Here is a 25,510-nt window from a genome sequence, read left to right on the forward strand (position 1 = left end):
CTGTCCCTCATGCCACATATAGATGTGTATGTTGGCTCTCTCAGTAGACCATAAGCTCCTCGAAGACAGCAAATCTCTTTTGCCTCTTGTATCCCTGATACTTAGCAATATTGATTGAATACATATTGAAATGCCTATTGAAAAATATTAATCCAATTCTTAGCACTCTAAATATACAATGTTAGTCCAATGACTCATGAGTGGCTACACAATTGGAAAAATTACATCATATCCAAAGAGACATTCTTACTATAAGTAAAACCAGAAGACAAAATAGTTGCAACCAAACAGAAAGATAATCTCCTAAAAGAAGTGAATAGCGATGCTGGAGGAGTTATTTTGATCAGAGATCCAAAGACAACCAAAAACATAATTTCACAGGATATACGTTCATTTCATACAAAGACTTCCTTCCCCACCCCAAAAGAAAACAGAGTCTACCCTCAAGAAATTTCTAATCTGCTGAGATGATGATAATTTTAAAGACACTGAGATCAATTTTCAAGATATCCTGAAGAGAGGAAAATTTCAAAAGGATAGACATGGTTATGAATGTTGCTCTTACCCTCTCCTCCCAAAAAAAGCAACGGACAATTCATGAGCAACTATTGGCCAATATTTTCAGGACCACATCTCTATAAAAACTCTTAAATCATAATTGTGCATACATTGAGGATATCCTTGTGGAAAATGAGAAAGGGTCAGGCAGAAGTTCACAATTAATTTTCCAGAGTGGACTACATCTTCACAGTCATATAAGTGACTTGAAAGCTGTATGGAATAAAAAATCCTGCCCTGTCTATTTGATGATTATAATCAAGCAACTCTGTAAAGGAAAAGGAAATCTTAAAGTTTTTTCCTCATACATGGCTCCTCCACTCATAGGTTAAGATCAAGATTCCATGATAAATGGCAACCCAAAGGTAACTGTGTTCATTGATAACACTATCAACATCAAGAGGAGCATCAAGCTGGGATATAAACTCATCTAGCATAACGCCTGCATATACAGGATGCTTAATAAAATACTTGCTGAATGGAAGAATGAAGCAAATGTTTTTCACAGACTACCTTGCAGAATATTCAAAAAGAAGAGGGATTGCCTTTATCAATGGAGCAGTACTACAGATGCTTCTGTTTTCAGATGACATTATTCTGATAGCATATAGTCCCAGAATGTTAAAGGGTCTTCTGAGTGAGTGAAATAGAAAAAGAAATAGGCATGCCTTCCACAGAGGGAAAACAATGGGATGAAAAGTATTCATTGCTCAGATGATAGTATGCAATTGGACAGGCAGTCCGTTGATACATGATGCATTATTCCATCAATCATATACATACATATACAGGTTAATCATACATCTCTTGAGGTAAGGTTCCAGTCCCCACATTAGGGACCACTAATTTAGAGCACTGAGAGGTTAAATGACTTGCCCCTGGGGACACAGTCAATATGTGTCAGAGATAGGACCTAAAACCAGGTATTTCTGAGTCCTAGACCAGTTCTGTATCACTAAAAAATACTGCTATCAAATATTGGAAGGGAGGGGAGAAAGGGTAAAGGGGGAAGAAAGAAAGGTAGAACAAACAGATAGCAGATGCCAGAGATGACAAAATTATCTGGTCCCAAAACCAAATCATAATCTATTCCATTATCCACAGCAAAAGCTCATCTTTTCCACACCAATATCCTTGAAATGATGATGTATAGTTGTGAATCATGGAACACTATGAACTCATAAGTATCTCATTTGCAGGGAACCCAAAGGACAATGGAAAGATACATGATGAGTATAAATAGACTGTAGTATACTAACTAATAATGACTTGCATGCAAGAAATGACCTCTAAGACATGATCGAGGACACATGACCAGAAAAGGAAATTTGTCAGGTATGGGGCAAGAGTAAGGGATACCAAGGTTATCTCAATCTGGTAACAGTTTGGGAAATACTCTTTAAATATCATAGTTCACCCAAAGAAGCCACCTCTAGACTCAACAATACCATCAAATTAAGCAAAACTGTTTATTTAGGGAAGGAAGATATCAGCCATTTAGGCACTCTAACATTCCAAGATTCCTGGACTTACAGATGTATTAGATCATGCACCAACGAGCAGATTGCTAGGAAATCCATCTGCTTCAATTCAATAAGCGCTTGCTAAGTACCTGCATGATGTGCCAGGCACCATTCTAGGAACTCACCAAAGATACAAAGGCAAAAAGGAAACCATCCCTGCCATCAAGAAGCCTTCACTTTACAGAGTAACGGAGGTGGGCATCGACCTGTACACGTATAAGCATAGGCAAAAAACATGCAAAATATAAAGTAATTTTTTTTGGGGGGGGGGGAACAGGAGATGAACAATTGGAGGAATCAGGAAAGACCCTTTGTAGGAAATGGCACAAACTGAACCTTGAAGAGAAGTGTGGGTTCTAAGAGGTATGAGTAAGAGAAGAGCATTTCTCTAAATCACTACTGATTAGAGAAATGCAAATCAAAACAACTCTTAGGTTCCATATCACACCTATCAGATTGACTAACACGACAAAACAGGATGATGATAAATGTTGGAGAAGATGTGGGAGAGTTGGAATATTAATTCATTGTTGGTGGAGCTGTGAGCTGATTCAACTGTTCTGGAGAGCAATTTGGAACTATGCCCAAAAGGCTACAAAATGTGCATACCCTTTGACCCTGCAATACCGCTTCTAGGAGTGTATCCCCAAGAGATCATAAAAATTGGGAAGGGTCCCACACGTACAAAAATATTTATAGAAGCTCTCTTTGGGGTGGCCAAAAACTGGAAATCAAGAGGATGCCCATCAATTGGAGAATGGCTGAATAAACTGTGGTATATGAATGTAATGGAATACTATTGTGCTATAAGAAGTGATGAACAGGAAAACTTCAGAGAGGCCTGGAAAGACTTATATGAACTGATGCTGAGCAAAAGGAGCAGAACAAGGAGAACTCTGTACACAGTAATAACCACAGTGTGAGAGGTTTTTTTTCTGGTAGACTTTGTACTACATTGCAATGCAAGGACTTAAAAAATTCCCAATGGTCTCTTAAGGCAAAATGCCTTCCACATCCAGAGAAAGAACTATGGAATTCGATCACAGAATGTAGCAGATCATTTTCTTCTGTATTATGTTTTGGTTTGTTTTATGATTTCTCCCATTCATTTTAATTCTTCTATGCAACATGACTAAGGTGAAAACGTATTCAATAGGAATGTATGTGTAGAACTTATATAAAGTTGTACACCATCTCAGGGAGGGAGGGGGAGGGAGGGAAAATATCTAAGTTATATGAAAGTGATTGTAGAACACTGAAAACAAATAAAATAATAATAAAAAAAGAAGTCGGAAAATTGGAACACTAATGCATTATTAGTAGAGTTGTGAACTGATCTGACCATTTTGGAGAGCAATTTGGAACTATGCCCAAAGGGTTATAAAAAGACTGTACCCAAAAAGATCATACAAATGGGAAAAGGACTCACATGTACAAAAATATTTATAGCATCTCTTTTTGTGGTGGTAAAGAATTGGAAATTGGGGGGATACCCATCAATTGGAGAATGGTTGAACAAGTTGTGGTATATGAATGTAATAGAATACCATTGTGCTATAAGAAATGATGAAGAGGCATACTTCAGAAAAACCTGGAAAAACTTATATGAACTGATGCTAAGTGAGGGGACCAGAAACAGAAGAACATTGTACACAGTTCCAGTCACACTGTTCAGTGACAAACTTTCACAGACTTGGCTCTTCTCAGCAAAGCAAGGTTCTAAGACAACTCTAAAAGGCCCATGATAGAAAATGCTCCACATCCAGAGAAAGATTTACAGACTCTGAATGCAGACTGACACATACTATTTGCTCTCTCTCATTTTTGTTTTGTTTTGTTTCGTCTTTCTCATGATTCATTCCATTGGTTATAATTCTTCTTTATAACATGATTCATGTGAAAATGTGCTTAATATGAATATATGTGTAGAGTCTATATCAGATTGCACCCTGTCTTGGAGGGGAGGGAAAGGGAGAAAATTTAAAACTCAAAAGCTTGTGGAATTGAATGTGGTAAATTGAAAATAAATTAAATAATTTTAAAAAATTAATTCCTGCATTTCAGGCAGGAAGGACAACTAGTACAAAGTAAAAGTTTAGAACAGACTGCCCTGTCTGAAGCTGGACCTTGGGGACAGACTTTGCATACAATATATGTCATGAGTTACAAAACCAAGAAGCACCAAGGAAGGACCCATGGGCATTAAGCACTGCAACATGACCACTAATGGATAGGCATTAAGGCTAGACCAACGACAAGAGGGGAATTAAGCACCATCTAATCAAGGTTAAATAAAAGAAAAGTTGTGTAAATACAACGAGGAAAAAATTCCAAACATATGAAGTGGAACAAGGCACAATAACAATTCTAAATCATACAAAACAGAGACAGAATCTCAGATGCTTACACAGTCTCTGCTGAATAAATCTTGTGGACCACTACAAAACACATGGCATGATGAGGAGACATGATTCTGATGGACATAACATACATGCCAATTAGAGCAGAGATCTATTGAAGTCAGTGATTAGTAAATGCTATCCTTAACCATTTGGAGTTTATTTTTTTTAGAGATTGGGTGGAAGATAATGATATGGTATGTTATTCATTTAACTATCACCATGAGAACCTCAGCTGTTCATCCCAGGAGGTTTGTATACCAGGACACAAGCGACCAACTGGTGGCAGTGTACCCAAACTCTAGATAGTGTACCCAGGAGAAAATAAATTGAGGGATATCATTTCTGAAATACCAGTCCAGAAACCCAAACATATAAAGTTTTAGCACATGACACAGAGTGATATCTGCATCTTGAAACCTCTGGGAGTACTGCTGCTAAAGACTTTTAGGACTAGGCTTTCTTTTTATAACTATAGACATAAATGGTGCCTGTCTACAATCCAACTTATGGTCTAAAGGACCCCAACTTGATCATTAAAGGCTTCCAGAATCCCAATAAGAAAGTGACTGGAGAGAATTCCTAATGTGTTTCCATACTTCTAAATATTGGAGGGCTAAAAGATTCCACAATACATCTACGCCAATAACAACTGAAGCTGACGTTTATAGAACATGTTACAGTTTATAAAGCATTTTACAAACAAGATCTCATTTGATCCTCACAGCAATCCTGTGAGGTAAACACATGAAAGCAAGAGGGGTGTATCAGGGAAACCCCCTAATTCACTGTACTAGAGTGACTCCAAGGCAACAAGGTGAATACACTGGACAGGATGCTGGCTTTAGACTCAGGAAGATCTGAGTTACAATCCTGTCTCAAATACTTAATTATGGGGCATCTCCAAGTAAGTCACAATCTATTTCAGCCTCAGCTTTTCATCTACAAAATGAGAGGACTGGACTCAATAGCTTCCTAAGGCCCCCTACTGGAATAACAGAAGATGGGAATCACCAATATGGAAAGATAACCATGTTAACCCCCACATTGTCAGCAGAGCTGTGAACTGGCATCATAACTGTGGATAGCACTATAGAATTATGCAAATAAAGTGACTGAAATGCCCATATCTTTTGACTCAAAAGATTCTATTGCTAGGTTGGTAGGTTAATTAGAGAAACAGATAGGTATCGACATTTCACATAAATCTTGCTTAATATTTTATTTTATCATTATTTTATTTATGATTTTAATTTTATTTAATATTATAGCAACAATGCTAGAGGTACATGTGTGTATACATATATACACACCTAGCAATGGTTCAATAAATACTGAAGCAAAAAATTAAAATAATAAAATTAAAGTACAGCTTACAAATACATGCATGCATATGTGTGTGCATACACACACGAGCACGTGTGCGTGCACGCACGCACGCGCACACACACACACACACACACACACACACACACACACACACACAACAAGGTGATAACTAACAAAAAAGAAAAGCCCTATATATGCCTGAAAGTGAGGCTGGTGACTTTGTACAACTCTCCCTCACTTAAATTCAATTCATTTGCAAGTCATGGCATCACTTTCCTGATGTCATGGTCCTTTTTGAAATAGCATCATTTACTGAGGTAGGGAAGAGAATTGGGGGAATGGCTAATAATGCCTTGGTATATTAATGTAATGGAATATACTACCATGCTGTAAGAAACGAAAAACATGAGAAATACTGATTAACATGATAAGACTTAAATGAACTAATGTGAAATGAAATAAACAGAGCCAGGAAAATAATACATACAATGACTACAAAAAAAGTAAGTGGAGAGAACAACCCCAAAACACCGAACTAAAGGAAACAAAAGTATAAAGAATAAGCTTGATGTCAAAGAAGACATGAGAAGACACTCCCACTCCCACCCCCATTCCTTTGAAGAGGCTGGGGTCCACAATGAGGAATAGTGCATGTAATATCAGATTTTTTTTAATGTAATGACTGGTTTTGCTGATTTTTTTGTCATATTGTTATTTATTTGTCATAAGAGATTGGTCTTTAGGAGATGAAGAGGAATATGAAAGAAACCTAAATGATATAAAACAAAAGATATAAGTAAGATGTTTTTTAAGTGTCTTGTGTTTTAAGCATTTCCTTTATGGTGGAAGAAATAAATAGCTGCTCTGTGTCATATATCTGCTTTGTACATTGTATACCTCTTTTAGAATGGACTCTATTAATGCCTTTCAGGGAACGAGAGATAAAGAAATTTTCCTAAAAACCCCTGAGTAAGTCTTTAAAAGTCAGAGAATATGATTAAAGCTTGATTCTCCTTTCTTTTTAGAGTCAAGGTCCCCAGAATCAAAACTAGGCTCACTGGAGCCCAGGAACCTTTATGGAACAGAGTACCACCTGGTCCTCAGGTGACATACTACTTGATCAATTCCATTTTGTATGTGAGGAAAGTAGAAAGAGAGAGAACTTACACAGCTAGAAGGTGGATTTGAATCTATGCCTATATTACCTCCAAATCCACAGGTCTTTCCACTATATCACCCTGCCTCTTATCAAGGAACCTAGGCTCCTACCCAGGCCTCACAGCTGAGCAATCAACGTCTCTTCCACAAGTATTACTAACCACCTAATTCTTTCATGTAAACTGGAAATAGCTATGGGAGTGTTATTCAGGATTCTCTAGTCATCTCAATATCATTCAAAATGACATAAGCATATTAAGTAAGTGTTTCTATGTCCCTACATGATCCAGAAAGTATGGGCAAATATCACCCTCTCAAAAAAAATTTTTTTATTATCATCAAAAAATTTGTGTGCTTTGCAAATAATCAGCTTGGGCATAACACGGAACCTTCCTAAGACTCAGTTTAATCATCTGTAAAATGATGCTGTAACAGATGGCCTCTGAATTCCCTTCCAGCTCTAAATCTACAATCCTATCAAGGAAACTGCACAAATCCAGTCCTGGGGCAGAAATGGGAAATGCTAATTTTGTTTTAAATAATCTCATGCTTTCCTTTCTTCACTTCTTTCCTATTTCCTGGTGCTATCCCTAAGCTCCCCACAACAGCTCCTCCCCTTTGGAGAACAGGACCCCCAAAGTAATGGTCTATACTCCAAAATCAGCTATTTTCCCTCAAGTATAGACTTACCCCATACAAATTCCCTAAGTGCTACTCCAAACTCCAAAATCAGTTATTTTCCCTCACCATAACCAAAACTCTTAAGCTCTTGGTACAGCTGTTAAGAGGGAAAAAATCTAATTAGATGACATTACACTAAGTTATAAGTGCTCAGTAGCTCCTTAACCCTCCCAAATGCAGTTGTATTTTTAAAAGTAAATACTTATTAACCCAAATAAATCTCTAATTGGAGGAATTTCAGACAGTACGACAAAGACCAATGGAAATTTTTAACTGTGGGTGGGAGGAAGGAGGCAGCTGTGAAGTTGTGAGAACAAACACAAGGCTGGCAGTCAGCAGACCCAAGTTCTAGGGCAGGATGTGCCAGAAATCCATCATGTCACTGTGTGACTGTCACCAGTCTGGGCCTTAGTTTCTTCATCTGTTAAATGAAGGAATTATACTAAATGATCTCTGTTCCCTCTCTTTCATCTCTAACATTGTAACATTTCTTTGGGCAGAGAGTTAACATATAAATAGTATGGTGCTGCTTGATGGTCCACTCTTTCAGTTAGCTTCTCTAATTTATATTTCTTTTAATATTTTTCCCTTCTATTTCTGAATCTCTAAAAGTCCCATTTTAGCTGTCATGAGAAGGAAAAGTAAGGTTTGGTACATGCCAGTTTTGACTGGTTTGTTTAAAACTGTGGAAGAAAAATCCACTGGAAAATTTATATTGGCCATATGATGTTAAAATGGCACTGCCCCAAAATTGAACTTCAAATATATCTTTAGAGGTACACTGAATTTAATCAAAACCCTTCTAACACCACCACAAAACAAACAAATGTGAAATGTGGTATAACTGTATCACATGTCACTTTCTTTGGTCAATTTGGCTGCAACATTTTAAAATACACAGAAAATTACAGATATAGATGTGGAGATTTTAGAGTAGACGTAATTAAGCTTTTGGGCATCATGGATCCCTTTAGCAGTCTGTTGAAGATTATGGGCCCCTTCTCAGAACATTTTTAAATGAACAAAATAGAATTGCAAAGGAAACCAAATGTAATGAAATGTAGTTACAAAAGTACTTAAAAAAACAGTTGATAGACCTTAGATAAAGAATCCCTTCTTTAGAGGCTACCAGTCCAATCACATCATTTTACATACAAGGAAATTGAACCTGGGAAGTATAGGGACTTATCTGAGGGAATGTCTGCAAGCAAAGGTTGGTGGCAGAATTTGAACCCATGTCTTCTAACTCCAGAAACATTACAAGGTCTACTACATTACAATAACTTGATATTTAAAAGATGTTAAGAAACCAGGCTCTTGGTTACATAATAGTATTATACAGCAAAGTTTCTAGCATAGCTCTGTACCAAGAAGGATATCTAGAACTGAATCCAGGGTGTCATGAAATAAAGTAGAAATATGACAGTGGGGAAGAAGAAAGATTCAGATTCTCCATGAAATAACTAGGAAATTAATAAGGATAAAAGGAAATAAATAGGAAGTTATGTAGGAAATAACCAAGTTATCAAAGACTTAGAACTAGGGCCAGAATTTGCTTCATTTATTTTGCACAAGAGAAAGAGACCCCTACAAGTGATCATTGGGAAAATTCCCAGAAAGTCACTTTGTGAATAAAGATATAAATACATCAAGTAGAGGGCAAATTTAGTTGGCTTACAAGAGTACAAAATAGATTATCAAAAATGTTTATTAGTGAGGTAATCAGAAGTCAATTACATTTAAGAGTGAGTATGACAGACAGAAAGGGAAGAAAAGGAATCCGAGCCAAGTTACTTGCTCCCTGTGTTGACTTGGGCTCTCTGGCTGTGTCCCCCACTCTTAAAATGAGGAGATTAGACTAGATAACTTCTGGGGTCTTTTCCCACTCAAAAGCTATGTTGGATGTGCTCGTTTCATTTTTATGAATAAACTCTGTTCAAAAACCTGTTACTACAAACGTTAAGTATTTCATCTTCACCTCAGAAAAGTCTGCCCCAAAATGCTGTTTTTTCCTCATTTCCCGAATTAGAGAAAGACATCTCCTAGTTTTAATGATTTTTAATGAATTAAAAGATGTTCAGCTCCATTCTTTTAACGTTAAACTTATAAACCTAACTCCTATAAAGAAAGTAGTTAACCAGAGTCTGGACTTCATGCATAATTTAAACAATACGTTATAACTAAAGTATAAAGTTCTTTCTCCGACCTTTCAAATTACGTGACAATCATTCTGTGGTGAAATGACAAAATGAACAGTTGAGAGAAAAGTTTGAAAAACCTACTTCTCACTGTGATGTTTTTTGTACTTGTGCCTGATTCCTCGACTCCCAACCCAGCATCTTCTTCCCACTCAAAAGTAACTATGCATAAGAGAAGTGAAAAGAAAAAAAAAAACACAAGATAAAGAGTCTAAGTATTACAGTTGTGAATTTAAAGATGCACCTGATACCACCTTAAGCTCTATATGAACTTTCCACACACCAAACTGGTCAATTTATTGTTCCTCAGACACATCATGTGTATCCCCAACTTTGTGCCTTCAGCCACATTCTTTCTCCCTTCACAACCTTCTCCACCTGACTATGGTAAATCCTATTGACCTTTCAAGGTCGGATAATACCATACATTATATAAATTACATAATCCAAAGAGAATCCAATGACATTATTTATAGAACTGAAAGGTGGGATGTCTCTGGTCATCCATTTGCTTCCCCCAAATATAAAGTGAAGAGGTGAGGCTAAGTGATCTCTGGAGTCCCTTCCTACCTCTAAAACTGTTCATCTATGAGTCTAATGGGAAGAAGATGCCGGGTTGGGAGTCAAGAAGTCAGGAACAAGTACAAAAAAACATCTCATTTGTTCCTCACAACAACCCTGAGAAATATGTGCTATTATTTTCCCCATTTTACAATTAAGGCAACTAAGGCAAAGAGAAATTAAGTGACTTGCCCACACAGCTAGTAAGTATCCGATGCTGGATTTGAACTCATGTCTTCTTGATTCCAAACTAAGTCTCACTTCCTCCTCACCTTCCTTACTCAGTCTTCTCCCCTTCAAAGTTCTCAGTCAATGGTTCTTTTTGTTATTTTACTACAAACTCATGGTCACACAATTTAAAAGGTAGACAGATAAAATGGACTCTCCCCAATAAGGATAGCACAGCCCCAGGCAGGAGTACTGGCAGCTGGAGCATGGCAGAAATTGTCTAGGTTCCTATGCAATTTAATCACCTTGGAAACAAGTGCTAGTCTAAAAGATTTCTGATAAGACTGTTTCTGGTCTATTTTCCACTGAAAATTAACCTATCAAAATAATAAGCAAGAAGCTACTTACATCTGAACAGGACTTTAAGGTTTGCAAAGGGTTTTTGCTCCAAACAACCCTGAGGGATGTAAGACCTCCAAGAGACAGAAAAGTACAAGAGAAAGAGCACTGGCTCTGAGGATTTGGGGTTTTTTGCTTTTTTGGTCGACTAGTCATGTCTGACTCTTTGTGATCCCATTTGGGGTTCTCTTGGCAAAGATACTGGAGTGGTTTGTCATTTCCTTCTCCAGCTCATTTTACAGGTGAGGAAACTGAGGCAAACAGAGTTAAGTGACTTGCCCTGTCAGGGTCACACAGCTAGTAAGTATCTGAGGCCAAAATCCGAACTCTGGTCCTCTTGACTCCAGGCCCGACTCTTTATTCACTGCACCACCTAGATGTCCTATTGGCTCTGAGTACCTGGTTTCAAATCCTGCTTCTCATTCTTACTATCTGTGTGACTCTGGGCAAGTCATTTCCCTTCCCCTGGGTCTCAGTTTCCTCATTTGTGAAATGAGAGGCCCTAAGTTTTCATTCAACTCTCGAGTTATACTTCTGTGATACTAGTACAAGCATCATCTACATTTTACAGATATTAAAACTGAGGCTCAGAGAAGTTCAGTCATTTGCCCAATGTCACATAATTAAAGTGTCAGAATTGGCATTTGAACCTTTGCTTCTGGGTCCCTCCTGACTCAATGGAAAAGGACTTATCCAGAACTACTTTGTGCCACCTACTGTGCTAAGTAAAGCACTGGAGAAAAGAAAGAGAGAGAGGAAGGAGACAAAAGAAAGAGAAGGAAGGAAGGAAGGAAGGAAGGAAGGAAGGAAGGAAGGAAGGAAGGAAGGAAGGAAGGAAGGAAGGAAGGAAAAAGAAAGAAAAGATATTCCTTGCCCTGTAGGAGTTCACATTGCAACTGGGGAGACATGTTAAAAAAAAAAAGTTATGTACAGAGTACATGATAAGAGCTAATCTCAGAGAGGAAGGTACTGTCAGCTGGGGAGGCTAGGGAAGAACTTCTGAAGAAGGTGGGGTTTGAGCTGAGTGTTAAAACAAAGAGGCAGACGTGAGAATGATTTCAGGTCCAGCATTCTTCACTCCCTCCCAATGCTTTTCAGAAAGCTGAAAGGGTCAAGTAACCTCCTTTGAAATTAGCTACCATCACTTGTATTTCAACTTGCACCCATGAACCTATGATCTACCCAGAGAATTTTGCTCATAAAAAGACAAACACATATTTAAATAGGAGTAGCAGTCAGATTTACATCTTTTGAAAAGATACTAACTTTACAACTAAGACACAGACTACCAGTTAGCAATATTGCCTGATAAAATAATGCTTGACATTCCCAATTACCTGGGAATTTTATTGAAGTCATCTATCTACAAGCATACAGACACATCAGTGTTCATGCATTAGCTGCACAAGATGAAGCAGAAAGAGCTTTGTTGGTCACAGATGTCCTAACTTTCTACAAAAGAAACAAAAGCAGTGCACTGTGTTAGCTCATCAGCTCAACGCTTCTTACCTGACCATGAGGTCAGCCTGTGTTTATAGTGATACATTACATAACCCTTCCAGCATAAGGGGAGAGAGTCAGAAGGCACTACTTACAGAACTGAAAGATGGGATGTCTCTGGGTCACTGCTTCCCCCAAAGTGAAGAGGTGAGGCTAAGTGATCTCTGGATTCCCTTCCTAGCTCTAAACGTGTTCTTCCAGGAGTCTAAGTACGAAGATGATGCTAGGTAGGAGTCAGGAAGTGACATCCCCTCATTATCTCCCTAATTTTTCCTCCTTCCAAGCCATCCTACACATCCAGGTCAAATTAATCTTCCTAAACCATCATTCTCATTTTAAAACTAGTCAGAAAACTCCAATGGCTCCTCTTTGCTTCCAGGATCAAATCCAAAGTCTTCACTCAGGCATTCAAGGTTCTTCACTAGTTGACTTCTACTTAATCCACCCAGTCTTATTGCCTGACATAAACCCTATGTTCCAGTACAGTCTACTCATTATCTATGAATGTGAATTGTAAATCTCTATCACTTCATGTTTGTTCATATTGTTTTTCCTAAATATTCTTCTCCCTGTTTCCAGTATTCAATTCTTTTGCATCCTTTGAGGCCCATCTCATCTCATATTCTCTGCAAATCTTTTCCTTTTTTCCTGTTTTCCCTCTATTTGCTTATTTATTTTTCAAAATTTTGAGTAACAAATTCTCTTCCTCCTTCTGCCCCTCCCTAACTCCTTGGGAAGGCAAGCAATATAGTTTCAATTACATATGTGAAGTCATGCAAAATATATTTCCCTATTAACCATGTTGCAAAACAAAACAAAAGCAAGAAAAACAAAGAAAGCGAAAAAAGTAAACTTCAATCTGCATTCATGGTTCATCAGTTCTCTTTCTTGAGGTGGATAGCATTTTTCATCATGGGAACTATGGAGTTGTATTTGATCATCATATTGATCAAAGTAGCTAAATCATTCGCAGTTGATCAATGTTACAATGTTGATATTACTGTGTACAATGTTCTCCTGGTTTTGCTCATTTCACATTGTATCAGTTCATATAATTCTTCTCAGGTTTTTCTGAAATCATCCTGCTTGCCATTTCTTATAACAGTACTGTTTCATTACAACATTATATAGCAACTTGGCCAGCCATTCTCCAATTCATGAGTATCCCCTCAATTTCTAATTCTTTGACACCACAGCTCCTATATTTTGTACATATGGGTCTTTTCCCCTTTTCTTTGGTCACTTTGGGATACAGATCTAGTGTGACATTGCTGAATCAAAGGGTATGTACATAGTTTAATAGCCCTTTGGGCGTAGTTCCAAATTGTTCTCCAAAATGGATGGAAGAGTTCACAACTCCACCAATGGATGTATTAGTGTACTTACTGAAGGCAGCAGTGCTTTCTGAGGAGCATGTATTCACTATATCAACTGATCCTGACAGTACTACAGGGTTCCACATTCAGATGCCCTACATCTTCTAAACAGAGAGGGAGATATATTTTCCTTATTTGGGGGGGGGGGTCAACTGTGACTATCATAATTACAATGTATTCTGTCTCAATCTTTTTTGTTCTTTCCATTTATATTGTTGTAGCCAGTGTGCATATTGTTTGGGGGTTTTTTTAATTAATTTTGCATGTCTTCATATAAAGCCTTCCTATTCTTCTTTAAATTCTTCATATTGATTGTGTCTAAAAAAGGATAATTATTATGGTGAGAAGATTGGAAACCATTCTATACATGAATCAATTGAAGGAATTAGGGATATTTAGCCTGGAGAAGACTTGAGTGGAATGATAGCTATCTGCAAGCAATGAAACAATATTGTTAAAGTATTCTGCAAACTTTAAAGTACTCTATGTTATTATCATTTATACTGCTATTAATAATCATCCTCATATAGAATAATGATTACATTTGTTCTGCTTGGCCCCAAAACAGATCTTAGAGCAATGGGTGTAAGTTGCCAAAAGAAATAAGCAAAACTTCCCAACACTCATGTTGTCTAAAAGTGGACTGGATGCCCATCACTAAAGGTCATAAAGTGGAAATCAAATAGGTCACTTGTCAGGGATCTTGTAAAGAGGATTCCTGTTCAGGTAGAGGTTGGATCAGAAGACTTCTCGGGTGCCTTCCAACTGAGAGTGCCGCCCTGAAGGTTGGCATTTTAAGTTGGTAGGAGCAAAAATATCCATGCATGCAGACCTAGACAGTCCTTAAAATGTATGTAAACTCTTTCCAAACAACTCTAATCTACTGGAATCTCTCCCTCCCCTTACCATTACTTTCTCTACCTCTCAACAATTATTTATCATATACTGCTTTTTCTTGTCAACTGTCTTTTCACAAGTCTAGTCTCTCCATCTTAACTTGGGAGTTTCTTAAGGGCATGTATTGTTTGTCTTATACTTTTTTGCATGCTCAACAACACCAGGGTAGTGATTAGTATGTAGAAGGGCATAACACATTCTTTGAATCTAAGATTAAAAACAAAAAAACACTCCCAAGAGATGGAATACTACAGTCTTACTATAATGATCTGCATACAATTCTTAAGCCCTAATCTGCTAATATTTTCAACCCAATTTATAGGAAGATTTTTTTCCCATACCACATCTCTTGATTTTTATATTGGATATTAACAGGAAAATGAACGTTAGCTGATGTAAATTCACTTTAGCCAGCAATCAAAAAGCATTTATTAAATGCTTACTATATGCCAGGCATGGTAATAAATTGTGGGGATGCAAAAAAAGACAAAAACAGCCCCTGCCCTCAAGGAGCTCATACACTAACAAGGAAAACAACATGTAAATAATTATGTACAAACCTGATATATACATGGAAGGTAATATTAGCAGGAAAGGCATTAGCAATCAGAGGTGGGAGGAACCAGGAAAGGCCTTCTGCAGAAGATGTGGTATGAACTAATTCTTAAAGGAAGTGAGACTAAGAAGAGATTATATGAAGTAGAATATATGTCTATGAATATGTGTGTGTGTGTATATATGTATATATACATCTATATATATGCATGTATACCTATAGAAATAGATACAGATATAGAGGCAGATATAGCACAGTAAACAGAGCACCAAGCCTGGAGTCAGGAAGACTCATCTTCAAATTTGGCTTACTAGCTATGTGACCTCGGGCAAGTCACTTAACCTTATTTATCTCAGTTCCTTATCTGTAAAAATGAGCTAATAAAATAAATTACAAACCATTCCAATATTTTTGCAAAGAAAACCCCAAATGGGATCATAAAGAGTTGGACACAACTGAAAAACAACTAAAAGAAAAATACACACACATACATATCTATATAGGTAGATATAGATATATGTCTGGAAATCATCTGCATAGAAATGACAATTGAACCTACAGAAGTTGGTGGCTCAACAAGTAAGGTCATACAGAGAGAAAAGAGAAGAAGGTGAAACGCACTGTTCATGGACATGACAGGGATGAGGAAACAGCAAAGAAGACAGAGATGGAACTGTCAAAAAATGGGAGGAAAACCAGAAGAGAACAGTGTTACAAAAACTAAGGAGGAAAAAGTAATCAGGAGGGGAAGGTGAGCAGTGTCAAATACAGCAGAGAAATCAGAAAGAATGTTGTGAAACAAGGGATACATGTACTCAGTGACACTATTTTCTTTCTTTTCTATTGATTTTTTAAAATATGTTTTATTGATGCCCTTTTTTTTATACCACAGTCTATGTCAGAAATATGCCCCCTCCAGCCTCCTCCAAATTTAACCTTCCCTTACAGCCCAGAAAAAGTTTAACAAAAGCATTCAGTACAGTGACCATATCTGACAATGTATACAATATTCCATCCTAGTAGTTCCTCACCCTTCTGCTAAGATAAGAAAGGTATATTCTATTATTTTTTCTCTAGGAACTATTTTCTATAGACCTATTATCACAGAATTATAAGGAACTGTTCAGACATTTTGGAAAGCAATTTGGAACAATGCCTCAAAAGCTTTTACTGTGCATACCCTTTGATCCCATGATATCACTGGGGGAAGGAGGGGTTATCTACAATCATTCTGATTTATATGTTGCCACCGAACTCAAATAACTCCAGAAGAGAAAGTGAGGCTGGTGACTGTCCCCTCTCCTCTCTACTATACCATCCTCTCCTATCCCTTCCTATTCTCTCCTCTCTTTTCCTCTCTCTCTGCCCACATAGGGTATCATACCCTTACCAGGAGGAGCTCTTTGATCACTGAAACCTCAAAAGATATATTGGGGTTAATGGGCTAGATTTCTTTCTTAAGGGCCATGCCTTAAGAATGCACTCTGGTTCTCATTGATTGGCCAACAATAGGTCCCAGCCTAACCTCCACTTAGCCTTCATTTCTCAGGCCAGGATTGACTCAGACTAAAAGTAAATAGTAATTCTTTCTGTTTTGGCCAAAAACCCTGAGGGTCTTCCCCATCTAGGTTGATTTTTCTTTTTTGGACTAAGTAAAAGAGGCCATTCTTTTTCTCATTCTTACCTAGCCTTAATCACTGAATAAGCATTGCCTCAGTCAAACTGAGACCTGGAAAAGACCTTAGTTTAAAAAGGCCAAAGTCTCCCACTGCATCCCAGGCCATCTCCAGTTGTCCTGATCAATATATCTTGCCACTGGACTGTGATGGCTCTGGAAGACAGAGTGAGGCTGATGACTTTGCACAGCTCTCCCTCATTTAAATCCAATTCATTTGCAAGTCACTGCATCATCTTCCGGATAACATGGTTCTCTGAGAACAAAAAATCAACATCACTATGAGGTCTATACCCCCAAAGAGATCAAAGAAAGAGGAAGAGGACACATATGTACAAAAATATTTATAGTAGCTCTTGTAGTGGTGGCAAAGAACTGGAAATGGAAGGGATATCCATCAATTGAGGAATGGCTGAAAAAGCTATGGTGTGTGCATGTGATGAAATGCCACAGTGCTAAAAAGAAAAAGATGAAGAGGATGCTTTTAAAGAAAGCTGAGATTTGCATGAACTGATGCAGTTTAGTAAGCATAACTAGGAAAACAATTTTATACAATAGTCGCAACATTGTAAAGACAAACAACTTAAAAGACTTAGGAAATCTGGCTAACACAATAAGCAATGACAGTTTCAGAGGATGCAAGGTGAAACATGCTACCCACCTCCTGATAGAGAGGTGATGAAAACAGAGTACAAACTGAGACATAGTGGGGGGTGGGAAGGATATATCCAAAGCAGTCATTTGTTCTGCCTTTGACTCTACATGTTTGTAACAAAGGTTTGTTTTTCTAGTTTTCTCAAGAGGGTGAGGGAGGTGGAAGGGAGAGAATTCAGATCTGAAAATAAAATAAAATTTAATTTTTTATTTAAAAAATGCAACGAGCTAAATTCATTTTGTCCCTTCCCTTCTCTGATTCCATAGCACCAATACTGCCAGAAGTTCTTCCATTCTATTTTTGTGTTTACCTCAGAATCTAAGGCAGGAAAGTGAGTAAAGAACAGGGTATTAATTCTATTTTAAGGGATAGCAGAACAAAAGACACTTATGTCATCAAACTATATTTTTAGAAGGTGTAATTTTTAATTTATTCTTTTTTTCATTCTAGCACAGAACCCAAGCTTAGAAAAGCCAAGTAACAGTGTCATCAACAAGAACATTAAGCTGCCAGGAGCTGTTTTTTTCTTCACACTAGGTTTTTATCTAGCTTTAAGGGCATTTTGTATACAGTGAAGTCAGTGACTCTAATCTTTATAAAATTATCATAGTACGCATCCTGATTCAGTGCAAAGAATGCTAGATCTGAAGTTAGTTCAAATTTTAGCTCTGCCATTTAACTACCAATATGACCTTAAGCAAGTCATTCATCCTCTTTGTTTCCTCTTCCTTAAAATTAGGAGGTTCAATTAGATGACTTACAAGGTCCCTTTCCAGCTGTCAAAGTGATATTTAGGAATATCTTTAGGAAGAACAGGTCTAACTATAAAACCTCCCTGTTCAAAAAGTTCCAGTTGGCTCCCTGATTGCTTCTGGTATAAGACACAACCTCCTTTATTTCGCATTCAGAGACCTGCACAATCTGACTCCTTCTCATCTGAGTACTTTTCCAGGTTTCGTGAATGCTGCTCCCTTTCATCCACCTCCATGCTCCAACCCAACTGACCTCAAGAAAACATGTTGTTCCTATCTCTTATCTCCAGCAACACCTTTGTAAATGCTGTCCCTCATGAATAAAATCCACTCATTCTTCATTTCTGACTCTTAGAATGCCCCATTCCCTCGAAAATTAAGTTTAAATATCACCTCCCATATGAAACTTTACCTGAGTGCCTCCCCAGCTGCTAGTCTCCCCCTCCACCCAGTTACTTAATACACACACGTATGTATATATGCATGTGTGTGTCTATATATAGTTTTTCTATCCCATATGTAGTTTGCTTTGTACATATCTATTTGTATAGTATCTTCCTCATTTATACTAATATAAACTCCCAGAAGGTAAAGTCTATCTTTTGCTTCTTTTTGTATCCCCAGCACTTAGCACAATGCCTGGAACGTAGAAGACACATAACAAATTGAAGTTCCATAGATACATAGCTATTATTGTTATTTACCAATATAGAAAACACAAAACAGTCATGAAATTAATAAAGAAATGTCAAATGACTCTTATTCTTATTTCAAAAATGTGTTGTGTAAGATAAGAAAACTTCAGTGCCATACAGATCTGGAGAAACTACCACTAATGAGGAATGTCTAACAGATAACCCTCTAATCCTAGGTATTCAGACATGTTAAAAGCTCACTCAGCCAGTGAGGTCAGGAAAGATGTGGCTTTACCTTTCCACAGTTGGGTGGCACAGGGGCTGCTCCTCTTGTGGTAGCAAGTATGTTATTCCCACAACACTGACAACACGCAAACTAAATGGGCACACCTATTTTGAACATAAGAGTTAGGTTAGGGAGGATGCCTAACACAAGTATATCCCTGCAGTAATTTAATATAATCAAATTTATAGAATGGATAAAGAGTCACTTTGTCAAGGAATCACTAAAGGAGTGAATTCCTCAAGTACTTGAAAGAAAATCCAATTTACTAAAAAATCTTCACTTATTTTAAAAATCAGTTCATTTGTTAACTATCTAATTAATATCATTTACATAAAGCAAAGTGCTCTTGTTACATCGCTTTAAGCTCACTGATATTTATGCATTTGTTTTCTTTTTTAAGATCGGGAGATCAAAATGTGAGAAAGTTGTTGATGCAGTCTTTCGTTTGTGTTTAAGCAAAGAACTGCTGATGCTTAAAGACTGTGAGGGTAAAACATAAAAGTTCTACCAAGCTTTCTCAGTTATAATTCACTTTATTATAGCATTTTAAGTATTTGCCAGACATTATAATAAAATGTCCACCAAATCAAAGGAAATCCTTCAATGGTCAATTCCCTTAAAAGGAAAGATACAACCCAGGAAGGACTGAATATCTGAACAGACCCAACTTAGCTAAGTTACATTTTATCAGGTCTTCTCCACACTGGAGCCTGGTTTCCTGCCCCCACAAGAAAGAATTTGGAATTGTAAAGTCACTTTTAATAACTCACTTTCTTTACCAATTATATAAAGATGTGGAAACTAGAATGTTTTACTCACCTGGATGCAAACTGTGGGTCTCAAAAAATACTGCATCTTCTCCAAAATCTCCTTTTGCAAGAGATCCCATGCTATTGTCTTCTCTAAATGTAGCACAAAGGGTTGTCCGAATCTAAGGAAAAACAAAACGTTTTTTATTTGGCATATGGAGGGTTAATACTACAGCTCTTAGTCCTACAGACTACCATGAGTAAGTCATTTAAGTCACTAAATTTTGAATTTCCTCAGCCGTAAAGTGACCATAATATGTAAACCATATAACTCACAGAGTTATAGAGAGGAAAATATTATATAAAACCTAAAATGCTATATAAATGAGGTGTTATTATTTTATTAGGCCTGAGTCATTATCTGGAATCAGAATAGGACTATTCTTAGGACAAGACTTAAATGTGAAATGAAACTACAAAATTCAACATGAATTACCACACTCTCTGCTCCACAGTTTCAGTGACATGATAACAGTAGAAAGAAAAGTTTCCATTTCTAGTTTACATGTAACAAGTGATAGGCCAGAATGGTATCTTGGGACTGCCATGGCAAAGCGAGAAAGGACCAGGAAGGAAAGACTGAGACCAGAAGCTTGCCTTGTTAAGCAGCTGGGCAGACAAGAAGACTGAATACCAGAGAAGTAGACAAGGCTAGAAGGATGAACAAAGTATGGTGCGGTCAGGCAGAAAAGAGGTCACATCTTTGAAAAACAGCTAAAACAGGATGAAAAGGAAGGCAGAGTCCATAAGAACAACATGGTAAAAAGAGGCTCACTGAATTTAGAGTAAAACCTCTCTGCCTGCTAGGTATGACATACCCTAAGCTCCAGATGTCAATCATAACTAGATGCTCACATGTGAACACCTCTAATTCCATAAGAAAAGTGAATTCACTTCCTTCTGAGGGGTTCTAAAGGCTCGAAAAGGGGTTAATATGGGAATCGGTAAATTATTTTCAATTTTTTATAACTTTATTTCAATATAACTGATTTGTTTTGTAGTCCTATGTACTTTATTTTAAGCATTTAAAGGCATTATTCTGTGAAGGGATCCATCCATCACACACACACACAAAAAAAGTTAAGAACTCCTTAACCTCTAGAGGTTTATAAGAGTAGGTGTGTTCCAAAGGCTATGCCATATTCAGTCTACTAATAAATAGGGGCATTTCTAGATCTTCTCTGAGATCAGGATATGCCAAAAACAATAATCCAGCAACACAGAAGAAGGAGTTTACAATATAACAACCTGGGAAGAGTTTGTCCCAGAAAGGATTGAGAAGGGATAAAAGGGAAAACCCAATAGAGCTTGAATGACTTAGGATCCAGCTGTATGAAGTTTTCTAAGGTAGAATATGCAGCCCTTTGTCTCTTTGCTCAGACAACTATGCAATCAGATTAACAAGTCTGAAGAAAAGAAGTAAAAATTTTGGTCAGAGCAACCCAAATAGAAGAGTGCTATAAAAAATAATTTTAAATAATTCACTTCAGTTTGAGACTCCTAAGCTAAGAAGTACAAGCTAAAAGGTAATAAGAAAAAAAATCTAATAAGTAACATCTCTAGATGTTTATCTAGATCATGTTTAGGAGAGAGATGATAGATCCAGTGATGCTTAAAGGACAGCCAGATCTTAATCAGACAGTTTTTTTGGTCTTTTCAGCTCCCACATATAGTTAACTAACTACTCCAATTCATAACAGCAGAGACCCTTAAGGGGCTTGGTATGGATAATAACTGATAAAAGAGGTGAGGGATAAAGGGCTGAGGAGGAATTAATCAACCATCAAAGTGGGAAGGAACATTATATATCATATAGTACATCCCCTCATTCTACAAATAATAACACAGAGGTCGGTGATAAAAGCCAAGCATAGACTACCTCATTAAATACCCCACTGCTATCCAGTGACTCTTTCCAATTCAATTTTCTGAAAATTCAAATTCAAAATTTCTGAAATACTTGTATGCAAGACTAAACATGGTTGGGGTTCAGAGGGATATAAAAAGGAGTATGACACAATCTTTGCCCTTATGGAGCTTACAACCTAATAGAAGAAATAAGATATATACACAAATAATTACACTACAAACTGAATGTGGTAAGTGCCTTAAGAGACAGGGATGTTATGGGAATTTACAATAGAGTAATTAGCAGCAGGACAGGATCAACCATCACAATAAAGTATTTCTATGCAAAAAAACAAAAAACAAAACTCTAGTTGATTTGTTGTGGTTGGAATTCTATGTCTCCACATGGCATATATGTAAACATATGTCCTATATCATAATAGGTGTCAAAATAGATCATACTCTGGTGTATATATAGTAAGCAATCTTTATCTCCCCAGGACCTTGTTAGATGGAACCATACTTAGACCAAAAGATCTTTTTAAAAATTGAAATTGAAAAATTGAAAAAAGAAACTTAAAAAAAATTAAAATTGGTTAATTTGATAAGAAATAGATCTGTTTTACCTTTTCCCCTGTTGCCCAGTGCATGCTCTATTACACACAAGCAGAACAATCTTGTCATTTCCTGTTCTTGTGGAAGGCAGGTCCGGCTTCCCTTGTTTTGTGGCTGTCTGTGCATGAGAAGATATTCTATGGTGGTCACTGCCAAACTTCAAGCTGTTCAGGTTGTTGTTTAGATGCATCCCTGAAGTAGAATAAGAACAGGTCATTTTTCTCTCACTTCAGCATTCTTTTTTATTCCAGACATGACTTAGGAATTTTACCTAATAATGGAATCAAAGGCCATTGTTGCAATACATTTTTTAGAAAAATGTGTTCTTCAATTTGGAACTGTGCATACCCTTTGATCTACCAATACCACTACTAGGTCTGTTATCCCGAAGAGACCAAAGAAAAAGGTAAAGGATTTATATATACAAAAATATTTATAGCAGGTCTTTTTACAGCAAAGAACTGTAAATTGAGAAGACACCCATCAACTGGGGAATGACAGAACAAGTTGTGTTATAAGATTGTGATGGAATACTATTATATTTCTATAAGAAATGACACATAGGTTGGTTTCAGAAAAACCTGAGAAGACTTGTATGAACTGATGCAAAAATGAGCAGAACCAGGAGAATATTGTACACAGTAATAGCAATACTGTAACAATGATGAACTGGGAAAGACTTAGCAACTCTAATCAAGACAATTCCCAAGGACCCATGATGAAAAATGTTATCCACCCCCAGAGAAAAAACTGATGAACTCTGAATGCAGATTGAAACATAATTTTTTCACTTTCTTTATTTTTCATGGTGTTTTGTTCGTTTTATTTTGTATCATGGCTAATATGGGAATATATTTTACATCACTTCACATGTATAATCAATACCATATTGTTTGCCTTCTCAAGGAAAGGGGGAAGGGTAAAGGGTGGGAAAAAATTTGGAAGTTAAAATTTTTAAAAATAAATGTTAAAAAATTTTCAAACAATCTTAAAATATATAACAAAACATGTAAACACATTTTTTAAAAAGAAAGAAAAATGTATTTCTTTCATAGAATCACAGAATCTTAGAATTGTAATGGACTTCCGAGTTTATCAAATCTGGCCCATACCTACTCAACTACAGCTGTCTGTATAACTCTCTTCTCTCCAACAAATGGCCATCAAGCATCCGCTTGAAGATCACAAATGACATAGTGCTGTTTACCTAACTGTTAAGAAGTTTTTCTTTATAATGATCCAGAATGTGCCTTCCTACAACTTCTATTCATTGTGCCTAGTTGCACAGTTTTTTATCTTAATTCTGGCTTTCTTCTTGACCCAGAAGACTGAAAATTGGAATTTTTCACTTTAGTTTTAACTTTAGAAATTCCTTGGAAAGGAATTTCCCCACAAAATGGGGGGGGGGGGGAATATCAACTTCTGCCTCTCCCAAAACCCACCTATAAAAAAAGCAAAATGCTAAGCCAAAAATGTTGGTTGACTTATAAAACCATAAATAAAAAGGAAATAAGAATATGACAACAGGTATCTGGAGGAAATTAACACTACAATGGCATTACCTTTCCCTACTTAAAGCACAAAAACATAACAGCTAGTAAGAAACATGGCTATCCATCACTAGAACAAAGGCCACTTAAAAAAAAAAGGCCTATAATATTTAGTAGAATCAACAAAACAGCTCAGATTAAATTAAGTGAAGGAAAATTTTGATTCACCTGAAATAGTACTGATTATAAAAGACATCCTCCTAGTAGATACACTTTCAACAAGACAGAAAGTCTTAGACTGGGCTAACACCAGATAAATTGCAAGGTACTAAATGAAATCAAAGTGGTAGAACAAAGGAAATCTGATTTGGAGTAAGGAGACTTGGGATGAAATCCTGACACAAAGACTTGCTAGCTCTATCATCTTAGCAAGTTAAACCTCTCTGAAAATCAGTTTCCTCATTCAAAAAACGGACATATCTGATGCTGAGTAAATTCAGCAGAGCCAAGAAAACAATATTTATAATGACTACTATGAAGTCAATTGAAAGAACAGTCATTGAAAGTGGATCAAAACAACTAAAAGTGAATGTTACAGAATTATAAAGAATAATCATGGCCCCAAAGAAGAGGTATAAGGAGACACCTTCCCACCTGTATTCCCCATCCGCCCCTCACCTCACCCCACCCCACCCTGCCAAAGCCTTTGCAGAGGTAAGGAGGTACACAGGTATGAATCACTGCATCTATTTTCAGAAGTTTTCCATGTACTGAACATTTTTGCTGACTTTTTTCTCTTCTTCCTCTTTTTCCTTTAAAGAGTATTCATTGTTATAGGTGAGAGGGAGAAGAATATTGGGAGAAATGTCATTGATGTATAAAAAGATATCAATAACATTTTATTTTTAAAAGAGAGTATGATAATATTTAGTCTATCTATCTACCTCACAGAGATTTTGTAGGGAAAGCACTTTGCAGACTTTGAAGTGCTCTATGTGGAAGTCTCCATTACCATTCTGCTTCAGTTTCATACAGGAGGATAGAACCACCTGAGAGACTAAGATCAAGCCAAAGAGAAAGGAGGAATCTGGAATAGAATGGTAAGCAAAGGGAGAGTGGGAAGGCAACAGAAAACATGGAATGGAAAGTCCTAAAACCTAGATAATAGTCCTACAGAAACCACCGAGAAGCATATTAAGCACAAAAGAATAGGATTGTGAACAATGTATATTCTATTCAACTCACTGTGTCCCTACTATGAGCCTAGCAGCTAGATAGGCCTTGACTTCCCAACACAGAATTTTACTAGAAAGTCTACACAGATAAAGTAATTTTAGGATACTATAGTCTCCAAGTTTCTTAGTAAAATAAAGAAAAAAATTGTAAGGAAGAGGTAGCAAGCATTTTTGTTAAAGAAAAGCTGATGATTAGTTCTGTAACAT

General features: G+C 36.9%; 1 protein-coding gene across 1 annotated transcript in view; it reads right to left on the reverse strand.

Annotated features, from left to right (window-relative positions):
- The window catches only part of USP31 (ubiquitin specific peptidase 31), a 122,499-nt gene that overhangs the window by 29,126 nt on the left and 67,863 nt on the right, over window positions 1–25,510 (reverse strand). Inside the window, exons 7-9 of the mRNA XM_072607218.1 lie at window positions 22,590–22,770; window positions 20,126–20,237; window positions 19,316–19,410 (exon numbers count right to left, since the gene is read on the reverse strand). Of these exons, the coding sequence (XP_072463319.1) occupies window positions 19,316–19,410; window positions 20,126–20,237; window positions 22,590–22,770 (388 nt within the window). The remainder of the gene's footprint in view (window positions 1–19,315; window positions 19,411–20,125; window positions 20,238–22,589; window positions 22,771–25,510) is intronic.

This window comes from Notamacropus eugenii, chromosome 1, assembly GCF_028372415.1.
Source record: "Notamacropus eugenii isolate mMacEug1 chromosome 1, mMacEug1.pri_v2, whole genome shotgun sequence".
In the NCBI taxonomy this organism is placed as follows: Eukaryota; Metazoa; Chordata; class Mammalia; order Diprotodontia; family Macropodidae; genus Notamacropus; species Notamacropus eugenii.